The sequence below is a fragment of the Neodiprion lecontei genome, chromosome 5 (assembly GCF_021901455.1).
Source record: "Neodiprion lecontei isolate iyNeoLeco1 chromosome 5, iyNeoLeco1.1, whole genome shotgun sequence".
Taxonomy (NCBI): Eukaryota; Metazoa; Arthropoda; class Insecta; order Hymenoptera; family Diprionidae; genus Neodiprion; species Neodiprion lecontei.
In genome coordinates this window covers 34,897,372-34,912,585 of record NC_060264.1, presented here as the reverse complement: position 1 = coordinate 34,912,585, position 15,214 = coordinate 34,897,372, and the positions used below count along the sequence as shown (strand labels likewise).

General features: G+C 40.0%; 1 protein-coding gene across 3 annotated transcripts in view; it reads right to left on the bottom strand.

Moving 5' to 3' along the window:
• The window catches only part of LOC107219709 (tyrosine-protein phosphatase 99A), a 330,930-nt gene that overhangs the window by 29,089 nt on the left and 286,627 nt on the right, over nucleotides 1-15,214 (bottom strand). For all 3 annotated transcript variants that reach the window (XM_046739670.1, XM_015658025.2, XM_046739671.1), the window contains exon 4: nucleotides 6,801-6,982. In XM_046739670.1, the coding sequence (XP_046595626.1) occupies nucleotides 6,801-6,982 (182 nt within the window). The remainder of the gene's footprint in view (nucleotides 1-6,800; nucleotides 6,983-15,214) is intronic.

The following is a 15,214-nucleotide window of genomic DNA, read 5'->3' as shown; positions in this document are numbered from 1 at the left end:
TTTCTGATTTTTTAGTATATTTTAATTTCCGGAATTTTACTCTATCGAAACTTTACTTTTCGGAAGTTTGTGCTATCATGACTTGAATTTTCAGAATCTTGCATTTCGGGACTTTGAGCCGTCGCCTTTCAGACCATTCGAAAATTTGTTGTTTCATAAAAGTTTGATTTCTTTACGTCAAGTTTCGCCACCAAATAATTCAGAATTATGAGTTTTCGGAACTTTTTGAATTCGGCACTTGAACCCCACCCCTCAAATGGGTCACTACAATACTAGAATGATCGAGTACAATAACTCATGAAACATACCAATATATCGGTTATTACAAAATATGTGAAAAAAGAGCACCGCCAAGTTAGAGTATACAAACATTACGGACAATGAGAGAATTATGTTGGTACTTCAAAAGATTGTGCGAATATTTCTAAGCCTTGAGTATCGTTTGGTTGGGTAGTTTTTTTTTTTTTTTTCTTTTTTGTTGGATGTATTGGAATGGTGCATCGTAAAGTGAGAAACAAGCGAATTTCAGAACTGCGATGCATTTGGTTGACAACACTGTGTATTCCTGTGAAATATATGTGATATGATACCCTGTAGAACCGTGTGATGTTTTGGATTATTTCCGCTGCCGAACTCAGGTTCAAAGAGCGAAACTGAGGAGCCAGACGAGGCAATCGGAAGTTGGTCTCTCCATAGACTAGAGGGAAAAGGTTAAGGCATTCTGGGTATGAGAGGTGGATACGTGAAAATATAACCGCAATTGTATTTTACGAAGCTTTTCTGAACGTTGCCCGACCGCGCAGCGTGTATTTGCCTCATGATCGTCAATTTTTACGATACTCAAGTACATCGTGAAACTTGTTGACTTCTCTCAAACTAGCTGTACATAACCTGGCATTTGTACTTTCTTCTTTCCTGTCTGTAGGGATTATGCCGAAACAAATGGCGCCAGTTTTATCCACTGAACTTCTATCCCGAGCAACCGATTCGTGGCTGTGAATTTGTTAATTAAGTATTCTACTGTCATAGAGAAGAAAATTTTCTATAATGGATAATAAATCGGATCTTCATCTTCGCGATAATCACTATCGTTTTAGAATATTTAACGTCTGTAGCATCGTTTTTGCTAACCACAGTTATTTATGCTTTTATCGTTCTGTTTTGGGGCAGAAATTCAGATGGTTTTGCCAAACCATTAATCAAAAGTTTATCCTAGAATTTGCCTTGGAGCGTTTATCCAGTGTATATGTATGAAAAAGGGCAAAGACAAGAAGGGAAAAAACGTTACCAAAAACCAACGTAAAAAAAGACGAAGCCGAGGGAGGCTGCAGAAGTTATTCCCAATGGGGACGGGGGTTCAAACTTTCGGCTGGCTACACGACCCTATTACTTTTAAGAAACAGTTCACGGTCCGTACAAGTCTACGTGTGTAGCTCACATCGCGGGGCAAATGAAATTGCAGCATAACCATGGTGTTGTGAACCTCAGGTGAAAAGTGGTGGAAGGTTAAGGTCAGTGTCAAAGGGTAGAGAAAAAAAAAAAGAAGAGAAAATAAACGCTGCGCGGAGACTTCTTTCGAAGTAGTAACTTTGTCGTTTTTTCTTCTGACCTCCTCGGAGACTACATGAAATAATGTGAAAAGCTCAAATTACGAGGGAGAGTGGAAGTTGGATATTACAAATAAACTTGACCAAATGAAAGAAGCCGTAGCTTTGAGCCGGCTGGCTAGCCAGCGGCCATTTTCCTATTTACTAAACAATTTAACACCGCGGTTTAATAAGTGTGAAACGTTGGTTTTACTGCCACATCCACATCAATCTGTGTTAACATATTATTACTTTTCCTGTCCGTAGCAGCGCGTTTACGACAGACGAAGGGTGTAAGGCATATAACGCAGGGAATTTTTTGGATTTATGAAAAGTTTCAGCAGTAGCTCGAGCTTATAATATTATATTTTCCCAGCACGCCGCGAATGCGGTGAAAGCGCATTGCCTCAATTCTGTTGGCATTAATTTAATGATCAAAGAGCTCGCAGTTTGAACAATGAGAATAATCGAAAACGCCAACTTGCACATGGGTTTAAACGCCGGTCACGTAATCACGAGAGTGTTAAGAGCCAAAGGCAACCAGCTGGCGGTGAAATTGTTCGATAATTGGTCGTTAAATCGGGTCAAACCGGTAGTAAAAAAATCACTTGTCATTAGCGGTCCCGTTCTAACGACACCTGCAAACCTCACTCGGTGTGTAATTTGGTAAACAAAGGTGTATTTTCTACGATTTTCACGTTTTTTTCAACGGATTTTATTTCACTTTGCGATTGCTGTTCGTGCTTCCCGTTGTGTCTGAAAATTTTGAAAATTTAAAGATGTTTTCGAAAGAAGGCAATTAGCGATTGAATTTCATTTGCAATTCATATTAAAGAGTGTCTTTTTTTGCATATCACCATCGTGATTGAAGAAAAATTCTGGATAGAATCCAGAATAATTAGACAGTCGCACGACGTGTTCCCGACTTGAGTGGGTTCTCACATCCATCCGAGTAATAAAAATGCATAAAACGTCGCCAGGCTGCAATGGCCTAGGGATTTAGGGATTCCTCCCGGGGGTTGAGTGCGATTTGAGTCGGTGCAGCGCAGCATCCAAAGCTATTGATCCACCGGCAGAAATTCAGTTAAAGCTATCAGAGTTCCCACCCTTACCCATGATGCTACAGGGCCTGGCTATATACAATACAAACAGGCCAAAGTATAGCTACAGGGTGAAATTAGTAGCAAGATTCCCTGCAGCCCTTAACTGAGAGTAAAAAGTCATTTAACCAACTAAACGTGCGCTCACGGGCGGCGAAGTAAATATTTGTTTGTGGTAATTTAAAATCTTTTGGTCTAACAAAATGTTTAGTTAATTTCAACTAAATTTTGCCAGACCAACAGATCTTGAATCGATTGAAAATGTTTGGTTGATTTCAACTATATTTTGTTAAACCAACAGATTTTGAATTGACGCAAATAAATATTTACTTCACCGGCCGTGACGACACATTTAGTTGATTCAATGACTTTTTGTCTCTGATTGTCAGCGTTGAGCAAATCCGCTATTTAAAAACACAATCAAATAGTTACGGTATAACAATCATACGGATAGTTACGACGATGACGATGTGAGGAAGAAAAACGGGATAGATCGATGAAAACCTCGCGCAGAAGGATGACTGAATTGCACGTAGAGACCGTAGCCTCGGGATAGGAACACGTGTCCGCGTAATTGATGGTTCCCACTTTTATTTTCACTTTTCCCTTTTACGTTTACGACCTCGATCATTTTTATGCATTTTTCCTGTGTGTTCGTACTTTTATTTTCTATTTACGTTACTTGTTTTTTTTTTCTTCTCCGTATTATATAACTCACAGTAACGGCCTATCAAACTGTATTATAAACATTTAAGAAAATATTATACACACACCTAGGATATCGCGATGCTTGAAGCTTCATAAATTTTATCTATATACCTGTATAAAAATCACGTTTATGAACTATAAGATTTTTTAACCGCTCAATTTCCTACAGATATTGTAATCGTTGATGTCTGTCTGATGAAATTTCTTTCACCACTACGGTGATTATTTTTAAAAATACTGTAGTTTCACGCCCGCGATTTTGGGTGGATTTGAATTTTCGTGATCTTCTTATAAATAATCTAACTTCCTGCAAGTATTACGTGAGTGAATCGGTAGCGGAAATAAGATCGACGTATACATGTATACTTATTGGCCCCGAGTTTCCTTATATCTGTTGTCGGAGTAACAATAAAGAGGTGGTAAAATAAGAAGTAGATCATAAGGCGCGGACCGTCCGCAGATATCGGTTTATTGTGATCATCTAACTATGAAAGCAAAACGAAAGGCGAGTCCTTACGACGAAAACGACGAACGTTTCCTATCTCGAAGTTCGGAGCTTTTGTTCTTTTTCGCAATTCGGCCAATATTATCTCTTCCTTTCTCCCCCATTCTTTTCCTATGCATGTATATCATGTACATACATAGGCATACATACATATATATATATATATATATATATATATATATACGTACGTGTATAACGGCGACTCGCCTACTTATCGTTTTGCCCTTAAGCGCCCAAGGAATTTGTTACGAGTTTCCTCTGCACCGGCACTTTACGGCTCCTCTCTAAATAACATACTCGTGAAAACTGTTTTACCGACGGTAAAAAAAACAAAGAAACTAGACACAAATGGTAAGTAATTTTTTCGACCGCGCGTTCGAACGTTGAAGTTGATCGTGAGTGAGAAGTGAATCGAAGCTTGACATTGAGGTGAAATGTACCGAAGAAGAAGAAAAAAAAAAACTGGATGATTCGTTGGGGAAGAAAGGTCGAGATGCCGGCGTTTTGCGGCTCCCCTCTGAATAACATACACGTGAAAACTGTTTTACCGACGGAACGAAACAAAGGAACTAAACGCAAATGCTAAGTCATATTTACGACTGTGCGTCCGAACGTTGAAGTTCGTGTCTACTGTCGATATGGCGTATCGCAGCTTGCCATTGAGGTGAAATATATCTAAGAGGAAAAAAATAAACAACAACGAAGAAAAAAACGCATAATGCGTAGGCAAGAAAGTTCGAGATGAAAGCTTTTCTTTCAGCCAATTCATTCGGTCAGGCTTCTCGTCGACCTGATTTGAATAGTAATTATAAAATGAGATGCGAAACGGACGTCTTGGGACGGGAGAATGAGAGCACAATCTGAGATTTTCGAGGAGATCGAGAGAGAGAGAGAGAGAGAGGGAGAGAGGGATTACGGCTTCACCGCAATCGTCACCCGCTGCTTTTCTCCTACCTTTGCAGTTTCACCCATTTTCTCAACTTTTCATTATTTCTATACTCTTCACTTATTCATATGGAGATGTAGACGCCTACAGATATTCGTCAATATATACGACGAGACTTCGGGAAACTTGCGAGATAAGGAAACACCCCCTTAAGTCGCGGGTTACGAAATCCAAAGTAATTTTCCAACTCAATCATCTGCAGGTTTGTGTATGTCCTTAGATATATCAGATTACGTCAAATTCCGCGAAATGCGAAAATTGTTTCGTCACGTCGCTCAGCAACCTCTAGACAAAAATAATGGACGTGACTCGTTACGTAATCAGACTAATGAGAGGTGTGTAGAAAATGCGAAAAAACAATCTGTCGAAAAAAGGCAAGCATGTGAGAAACGAAATCTATCGTTTCTTTTTTTTTGTTTCGTAATAATTTTTCATCCATATTATTATAGGTTAGACGTTGTCAAACAACACATGCACATTCCTTTGAATAATCATTCTCGCGTACGAGTGCAAAGAGACCCAAGTTCCTTTTCTGCACCATTCGGGCGAGTAATAGACGCGCCTAGATTTATTCTTGCTGGGATTTCTTGAGAACAGCGTGACGCTCCATGGGGTGCTGTTAGGTAGATGCCAGATTACACCGGGAAGACAAAAATACGAAAGAGAGAGGAAAAAAATGAAAAATCTGCAAAAGTTTTTAGATCTGTGAATAAAAGAGATTGAATATAAGAGAGCGAGAGAGAGCTTGAGCGATTCATTAGTTGTATTATGTCATGGCAAGCCTTTGGCCAAAAAAAAAAAAATGTATACGGGAAAAACAATACAAAAAGTAATAAATTAACATAACGGCGCTGTATGCAGAAAATTATACATATGTAATTAACAAAATTTGACAAAATTAGAATCGCATGAATAATAAACCAATTAGAACGTAAAAAATATTACTGTTGCGAAATTAATTAAGAGATAGAAAGAAAACAAAATATTCGAAGTTCGTTCGGATATGAAAATTCGCCCGGAAACATGAAAATGTCTTTCTCTTTTTTCCTGCAAGCGGTATTTTTTAACTTCCCGTCCCTCTGTTTCCAGAGAAAAAAGAAAGTTATTGTAATCCGACACTCTCGAATGGATGTCTGTGTGTGTGTGTGTGTGTATGTACGTGATCAATTTCTTTGCTCGACGATATCTCGATATCGAGTTCCCAGATTTCAATGATTTTTGTTGAAATCGACGCTGCTTTTCCAAACTTAGAACCGATTAGATTTTGGCTTTGATCGGTTCAGTATTGTTTCAATTATTTAAACAACAGAATTCCATAAAAACAATAAAAATGATGATATATTAAGAATCAATGGATGGATTCGAATGAATATTGGTATTATCGCGAATATAAAATCAGATTTGCAAAATTTAAATTCGGCGTATTCAATGGGCGTGAAAAAATAAACCAAAAATGTTTAGATTTTTATGAAAATTGGTACTTGAAGGTTTGTTAAGTGGCTGATTACAAATCTGAGGTCAGATTTGCAAAATCAAAAATGGCAAATCCAATATGGTGGAAAAAAAAGTCTAAAAATATTCGGATTTTTGTAAAAATTAGTAAGCTGAGGTTTTTTGGGTCACCGCCAACGAATCCAAGGTCAGACTTCCAAAATTTGTAATGGTGGATCGATCGGAGTGGTTAAAAATAAAAAAATCGTCATAATGTCATGTAATATGGTATCCGAGGGCTTTTAAATCGTTGATCACGAATCTGAATTCGTGGTTCGAAATTCGAATTGGATATTGATATTTTTTATCCGAGAACTTGGAACCTGCAGTGTGAGAACGGGAACTTCGAGGGCTTGTTTTTTTTTTTTTTTTTTTTCAATTTCATTCTCTATTTCTTGCCTCGGACTATTTTGCGGGTTGAACTATAAAAACCATAGGCAGACAAGAGTGAAAGATAAACCTACCCTCTCGCAGCGTGACCATGTAGTAAGATTCTTTGCTCGGCAAGCTTCGTCCCATCGCGTTTACAGCGGCAATACGAAAACTGTATACCGTGAATGGGATCAGGTTTTGAATTGTGTAGGTCGTATCGTTGGTCGGTGTCTCGATTCCGCCCATCTCGTCCCAAGACCCGTCCTCACCAACCCTGAAAAGAAAAATAGAATCCATGTAAGTAAAACGTAAAACTGGACATCTCACGGTCGTTTCACTTTTCCTCTATTTTTATTTATTTACTATTTTTTTTTTCTTTTCTTTTTTTTTTTCTCTCTCTCTCCAACGTTTTAAACCTGCGCCAAAACTGCGTTCAGAGAGAAGTGTATAGTGTTGTAAAATTTTACGAGCTTTGCCTTCTCGACCAGAAGCTCTATCGAGTATAGAGCTAAGAGCGAAGGAGAAAAGAAAATATTACAATAACGGGGCAGTTGATTATACCTTCCATTGCAATATTGGAAAAACTTAATTTTCCGCAAAACCAATGAAAATTATAATAATATTATATTAGATGGATGCCCAGCAGTGGTACGTGCGTAATATTATCGCTTTCTAACTATGGATGTAAAATTTTCGGATCGAAAAGTTGAACAGCATTTGACTTGTTCGGTATGAGGATATTGTCGTTATTGTATATCTATACGTATTAGGATGGTTCTATATTTATGGCGTTAATGAATTTTTTCCGGGCCACTCCCCAAATCGACTCCAAATAATTTCCCCGTTTATAATACACGTGCTCGGCCACATTCTCCGTTACATGTATTTTATTGTAAAAAAAAAAAAAAAAAAATAGTAAATATTGAGATCCCTCTATCGCGCAGTGCTTAAAAATCACTGTGTGAATTTTTTCAGATTTTAAAAAGTGGTGTTTTGCTAAAACGTGATTAAGATGGAAGAGGATGATGTACATGGGCTGTTAATTTGACGTGGAATACCCCATATATATATATACATATACATATATTGCATAATATTTTTACTCTGATACCCGTACGTATTTTGCATGTATTACGATAGGAAAATTCGCTTCGATCATGCTGAATATTCCCCTTTGGTGAAATGGATTGGGGAGGTGTAGATTTTTAGCAGGGGAGATTCGAGCCAAACCGGTACCTCCGGGATATCCCGAGGGAGCGTTGGCATAATCCTGATGTACCATTACCGGACTCCGCAAGAATTTATTTTACCATTTCTCCCATCCTGGACGCTGACGTCTTTCCACCCGTGTGCGGAAATTACGGGAAATAAATGACCAACCGTATTCCATTCGTACTAGGGTGGTCCTTAAGAAGGTCATTTTTGAATGTTGACCGGCTCATCTTCCATATCGGCTCCAAATAATTCAAAAACAATTCGTTATTTCGTTCAGATTGTTATCTCAACTCTAACCCGAGTCCGGAAGATGTCCGAGAAACATCTTTATACCAAATTTCTTGGAAATTCGTTCGTTAGATTTAATGTGTCCCTGAAAGGGTTAAATGGTTAAATCCACCCTCTTCGGATACGGGTTAGAGTTGAGATAAAAATCTAGAAAAATTAGGGAATTATTTTTGAATTATTTGGAACAGATTTGGTTTGGACCTTTTTAAGGATCACCCTAATATATACGTCCATTATAACCCATTCCACCCCAGTTTATATATCGTGCAATCAATTTTGGTACTTATACTTGGCCAATAATCCACCAACGACGTATCCGTTATCTTGAAATATTTATTATAGGTGTCTGATCGGTCCGTTGCTAAGTTGGGTGCAGGTTGTGTAAACAACGCTGTGCAGGTTTCATCAAAATACATGATAAGAGAATGCGATAAACTCGGTGTCGACTCAAGGCGGAGAAACAGAGAAAAGCAATAAATTTGCACGAAAAGTGCTCACATCAGTTATGAATAACTTGAGATATAATAATAGTCTGGTTTGCTTGTGCAGAAAAAACTGTACAGTCCATCCGAATGCAATAAATCCTCACTAATTTTGTTTGTGAATGAATTGCCTTCGAATTACCTGAATTTGTATTTTTGTACCTTGTTCTTCAATTGACCGAAAAAACAACTTATGCACAATCAATAGAAGTCGCAGATCGTGAAGTATCGGCTTGTTTCAAAATATATCTCTGATGATTTGTGCAGAGTTCATTTACCAATAAAATGTGTGATTATTCATTGAAATTGGACCAGGAATACGAATCGGGCATTTACAAATCTTCTCGACAGTCTAAACCGTCTCCGATTATTCAATACTCAATTATTTCGATTAAAATTCATAGTATTCAATTATTTCTTCTACGTCAAGTGGTTGTCCGATAAAGTTTATTGGAATTTAATTTAGTTATTCATTTTAAACCCCACTTCACGCTTTAAATATTGTTGCAAAGGCAAGAAAATGTGACACTCGTAACTAATTAATGTTTATGTTGTTGTCGATACTAAATTTTCTAGTTATTGTACAATTAGATTGATTTCGTTTTTATTCAACCTCAAGTCACTGTTCCGCCAGCATTAATCTATAGCAACAGTGATATGACAATATATTTCGAATGACTGTGTCAAAAAATAATAGTAAAGTACATACTGAAATTACTAGAAATCACAGATTGAAAATTAATTTATGTCGTGTGCTCAGAACCACATTTTCTCTGTTTATTGTAAAAAAAAAGTATACAGTTCAGGTTGAAAATTCCCTCAGTGTAGATGCAGACGAATCGAAGTTTTTTCATGCGTGTTTTCTGGACAGAAGGTACCTGTTTTTACGACGGTCGAGTGAGTTTGCGTATGCGCATGCGCGGAGTACTGAAGAGACCACTTTCTAGTCCTAGGAGCGTTGAAAGCACGGTTTTATAGACAGGTCTGCGCACTCCGGCTGTAAAACCGTGCTCGAAAATGAAGCCGATGTTGTGAATTTTCGCCGCTAGCGCTAGTGAGGAAGAGGCCTACTTAGTACGCATACACTGGCCTCGGAGATTGCAGCGCTCCGGTCTTTGGTGCACAAATTGAGAAACACAGGCTTCAAGACGTTCACGCTGCGTTATACAGGAAGGGCTTGTAGTGCCCAGACCTGTCTATAAGACCGTGGTTGAAAGTAATCGTTTCTGTACTCCGCGCATGCGCTGTCGCGAACAAATCTGACATTGTGCGAACCTAACCTCAATTTCGTGCTTGGTGAAAAAACGCTTAACACACTCTTGTTATATGAAGAATCGTGTGCGACAAGTAGGCAACGGTCTTTTCTCCTCGCGTATGTTCAATACTCGTCTTCGGTTCATCTACGACTCGAATTGCAAACTTACGCTCGGCCGGTAAAGACCGAGTTTGTCTCCTTGTTACTCAACATATACTATTTTCGGCCAATTTAAGTGGCCATCACCATGTCGAATGGCCGTTCTTTCGCAGTAAGTTGTAAATTCTCCGTCTCTCGCCGGTTTTCCGGAGGCTTGTAACAACCCTGGTGGGACCTTGAAATGGGATTCAGCTCGTTCCGGGATCCCATGGTCGGGGAAATTGTCGAGGGAGACATAGACCGCGCGACCGTGTGGTGTTGGATTAATCAGAGGCATAAGTCAGTAACTGGGATAGTTGTTCTTGCTTGAGTCGCGGGCTCGAAGGCAGCCGGAGCATCGAGTGGCGGCTACGCGAAACCCGGAGCAGCAGCCGCTACAGCTGAATTGTCGAGGGCCACGGGCAATTAATAATTGAAACGCGGGCGGAGCTGCATGAGCACACCAGTCGAGAAAGGGTTTTACCGTCTTCCGATTTGCATTCGCGTTACCGCTTTGCACTAATTAATAGTGGATATTAATGGGCACCGATTTGTTACGGAAAGTTTCTAGGCGGTACCGCCACGCCGGTCGAGATAATTGCTGCAGTTTACGCTGTCCACGAATCTGCATTACCTATACCGACTTCAGACCACCAGCTTCGGGCGAACAAAAAAAAAAAATCAACACCGCAATGGCTGATGCTGGGAAAAAAGATTTTCAGGAATTCACCAAACTTCATTACTATGGAAATAAAATTTTAGGTTATGTTAATACTGGTTCTCTGTTTACTTGTTCGTTGATGTAGTAATGTTCATTAATCAACGTTAATGCCTTACCCTTCCCGTTACCTTGTTTTCGGTTCGAAACAAAATGCGACTTCGATTCTATACGAACTATGTGACAATGCATCCATTTCATCGCGTCAGCTGCATCACCAGTCATTGTCACGTAATTCGTATAGAAATGAACTCGCATTTTGTTAGGACCGAAAACAAGTTGGCCGGAACGTTAAGGCATTTATGCACTTTACTATACATCGTGTACACTGTACAGTAATGTTCAATAGGTTCTGAGTGACTCACTATTCTTTTTGTATTAAAACTGGAAGGAGTTTCCTTTTTAGTAAAATTTTATGTGCCAATGACTAGTGACGCAAGTTACGGGAGCAACAAGCGATAGGTTGATCATAGATACGTAAAATTTCTGTATAAAAAAAACTCGCTTGAATTTTGATTGCAAAAAAAAGCGAGTCACTGAAGAGTTGAGCTTTCATTGGATCGATTTTTTGTACATCGATATCTCGAGAATAAACAATAAGATTTCGACAATTTTGGTCTCAATCGATGTGGTTCTTCAGGATTTCGACCTAATTAAATTTTGAACGAAATCGCCTGAGCCGTTCCCAAGTTGTCAGGAAAAACGTTGTACCTTTTTGTCACTAAGAGCAACCCGAAAATTGATGATAAAATTTCTATATGTTTGATTTCGTCTCTAGACACCAGGTTCGATTCCTGGCTTCGTCGTTAATTTTTCAATTAACCTAAAATATTCGAACTTTGCACTTTCTCTAAGATAAAATTTTTGGCCAAATTTTTAGCTGTTGTGATTGATTTCTGAGTTTGTTGTCAAAGTGAAAATCCATTTGTCAAATCAAATAATGAATTTCGAAAATAATTCTAGGAGTATCGCAAAGTTATAGAATTGATCGGTCCTTTCAGGCGAGCGAAGTTTTCTTGCTTCTCCAGGCTCGCGTGTGCCGCAGGCTATTTAATGCACCGTTCACCTTTTAAGACCATTGGCTAATGCCTCTAATTCACAGCACTGAAAGTACTCGCTGAACAAGGAACGCGTAATGGACACGACGAGGCTGAAGACGTATCGTGAAGTTCGACCGGTTCGAGGTGCTCGATACGCGTCACGTGTCGATATACACCCAGCTCACCCTTCGCCGGCACATCCACACCATACCTCGCAGGTTAATAACGCTCAGTGGACTGCTACTAACGTCAAGTTCCATTAAATGTGGCTTTAATAGACCATCCCTGGTATTAGCTGTCTCATATATGTCGAGGGGTCGGTGCCGGCTGCGCTCTACATCATTTACGCATCACAGTTTTAGGTAAAGTGTACAGCTATAAGTGTCCATTGATCGTCTCGCGTAAACCGGAAAGAGTTTGATCAACGACAAAGTGTAGAGATAATCCAACGCTCGAGGGACTTTTCCACTTATCGGTATAACATGGTCGTTGACGATAATATCCACCGTAACGCGGCTCTTTGATAGGTATCGAATTTTCATAAAATTATGATACCGAGGATTTAAAAAGTCAGGTTGACTACGGCGGTAAATGAACAGTTCATAGTGATTTTAGCATGGTTGTTTATTCTTTGGTAGTGCATCTTAAGCGTACTTGACCTAAAAATTCTGAATCAAAGCGTATCGAAAAGTAAGATATATACCCTGTAAAAAAATGCGGTATGGACTTTGATAGAATGTTTTTTGGTGTCGGTCTAACATGCCAATTTTTTACGGTGTGGATTCTGATGGCCCTGCATGTGAGCAGCGTACATTTTGAAATTCTATGGTACCTAAGTTCGATTACCGCATCCTTAATCATTCGATGTCGTGACCGTTCTACTTTTCGATCCTCACGACTCGCAAAACGAAAGGAACCATTAAGCTTGTGTGATGTGTGTCGTTTATTGTTATTTTCTACCCTCGTTCCTAACAAAGTGTATCAACGGATGGTGTATGTGATGTGTATATTTAGCCAGCACTCAAATCAATAAAACATGATTAAAACCTTAAATACACAATGACCAGACCGTGTAGAGGCACTCGAGGCGGGAGGGTGAGCAGATGTTGCACACCTTGTTCCCTGTTTTTCGCCAATGTACGCCATGATTGATTGTTCCATGCCCACTCCACGACTGTGTAACATTCATGCCGATAAAACACGCCGGAAGAGGCTTCATTAATTTTGAATGGAAATCAAATTGCTTCGTGGATACACGAGCAGTCTACTAGTACTTGATTCCGTTAGCAAAATTTCAAACACTTCGCATCACTCGATACTTTCGTCTCTCTTTTGCCGTTCGTCCGGTTATTTGCTAAATAGAGAGTACCTATCCCATTCGCCCGGTTTCATCATGCCGTTGAAACTGCTATTTTATTCAATCGGTTTCATCGCCCACAAACCGTTATTTACATACTAATGAGAACTGTTGATCTGTTCGTTAAATTGGAATGGAACTGATGCGTTTTATATTATAAATTCGATAGTAATCATTGACACTTCAACTCATGGTATTAATCCGCACACAATACGGTAATTTATCAATTGGAATCGAAATGCTTTTGCAGAATACAGCAGCTGTTATACGCTGCAGCGTGCCAGAAAACTTCGCTACAGCGGCCAGTCTTCGAGGAACTTAATTAAATTGGATTAAACGAATTGTGATCCATGATTTTATAGTCCGTAGGTAAACGATCGTGACTCGTTGGACACGTGTTGTAAATTTCAACCGCCCCATTGGTGGTAAAAATTGCGTTCGAAAATCGTCAGAGGAGGATAAATGTTTCGCTACATACTGAAAGTTATATTATGTCTAGGTTGATGAAAGAAACGAGGAGGGAATTTTTATAGCTAGGGGAAATTCTTCGTCACAAAGAATGTTAGTTACGTGAAGAATCTGGTTTATATACACACGCCTCTTACTTTATTAATAATCTCGGGTAGAGGTTCAATTATTGCGGTCAGCTGTAAAAAGTGTTAAAGCGATCTCTTACGGCCACCCCCCGTCCCATATGGTTCGGGCATTAATCTCCTCGACGAGGAACGTTTTTCGGTCATTGTGTGTCCTGCAAATTGGCTCAACCGGGAAGTCAAAGTAGTTCCCTTAGGCTACAGAGTCTGAGCTCCGCTTCGGATTTCCCACCCTGTGTTAACTGGATTCATCAAACGGTCAACCCGGCACAAGTGTGGCTCTTGAGAACGGTCAGTCATCCCTGTTTGTCTTCGCTAGAGCAACATTAAGATTTGCTCCAAGGATTACAGGGGTGAAAACGGCGACCCGAGGTCGGCTCAAATACCGCGCGCAAACCGCTTTGCTCGACACTTCTTTCATATTGATCCAAATTTTCAGAGAGTCACACCCGGCGGCAAGAATTTATTCCCCGTTCATCTCCCTTCGCGGTGTTTTCTACAAAATTTTGCTATGCAAGGCGGCCAGTTCTTCATCTCATTTCACCGAGAGTCGTTCAGGGCTCTCTTCGCCGCTCTTATCGCCCACCTTTTCAAGAGTTCGGCGAAGATGCTGGCATTACTTAGGTGACACGACTTCTCGTGTTACTTCCTCAATTAAAACTTCTCCACTATCCATCCACCGCATTCCCCTGCATATTCCTGCTCCGCTCTCCGGGTATTGGAAGTATGGGCTGAACTATTGATCAGAATTCTCTTTTGTTGGACGTGTCTAGCCTCCCGATATTGAAATGAAAGACTTGGACCTCCCGCCGCCCACCCCTTGATTCTCTCAAGATTGATATCTCCCTTATTATCCGTTATTCACTTCGGCCGGAGTATCGTCGCAAGAATTTCATCTTCAACATTAATTATCCAAACTTTGGTGGAGCGGAAACACATGCCTGACATGATGGTTATCTGCAGCCCTCCAGCTGGTGCTCCTCTGAAGCCTAAGTTTCACTTGGTTGTAGGTACGTCTAATTGTCTGTCCGTTGCCTGCGATTATCATAAGCTTCTCTGTTTGGGACAGGTCAAAAGTTGGCTCGGGGCTTCCGAATTTCAATACCTTGAGGGGTTCCGTGGTAGGTATTTGATGAGTTTAGGAACACGTGGATCTTCGATGGTTGAACCGATCGGCGGCTATTTTCCGGAGTAAACTTTCCCTCTCTTCGAAGCGAAACGGTAGTAACGTAAAACTCATTGTAGGTGCAGCTGTCGTTCATCAATCGCGGTTTCATTTCGATCATTAGCTCGCCCCGCGTTCTATTCGGCTACCGCATGACATATGGGCTGCAGATTACGATCAATCGGTCAAATAACTGTCACATTTGTTCCTATCCGCGTTACACGGCATGGATATCGTGTGTCAAAAGCCGGCCTG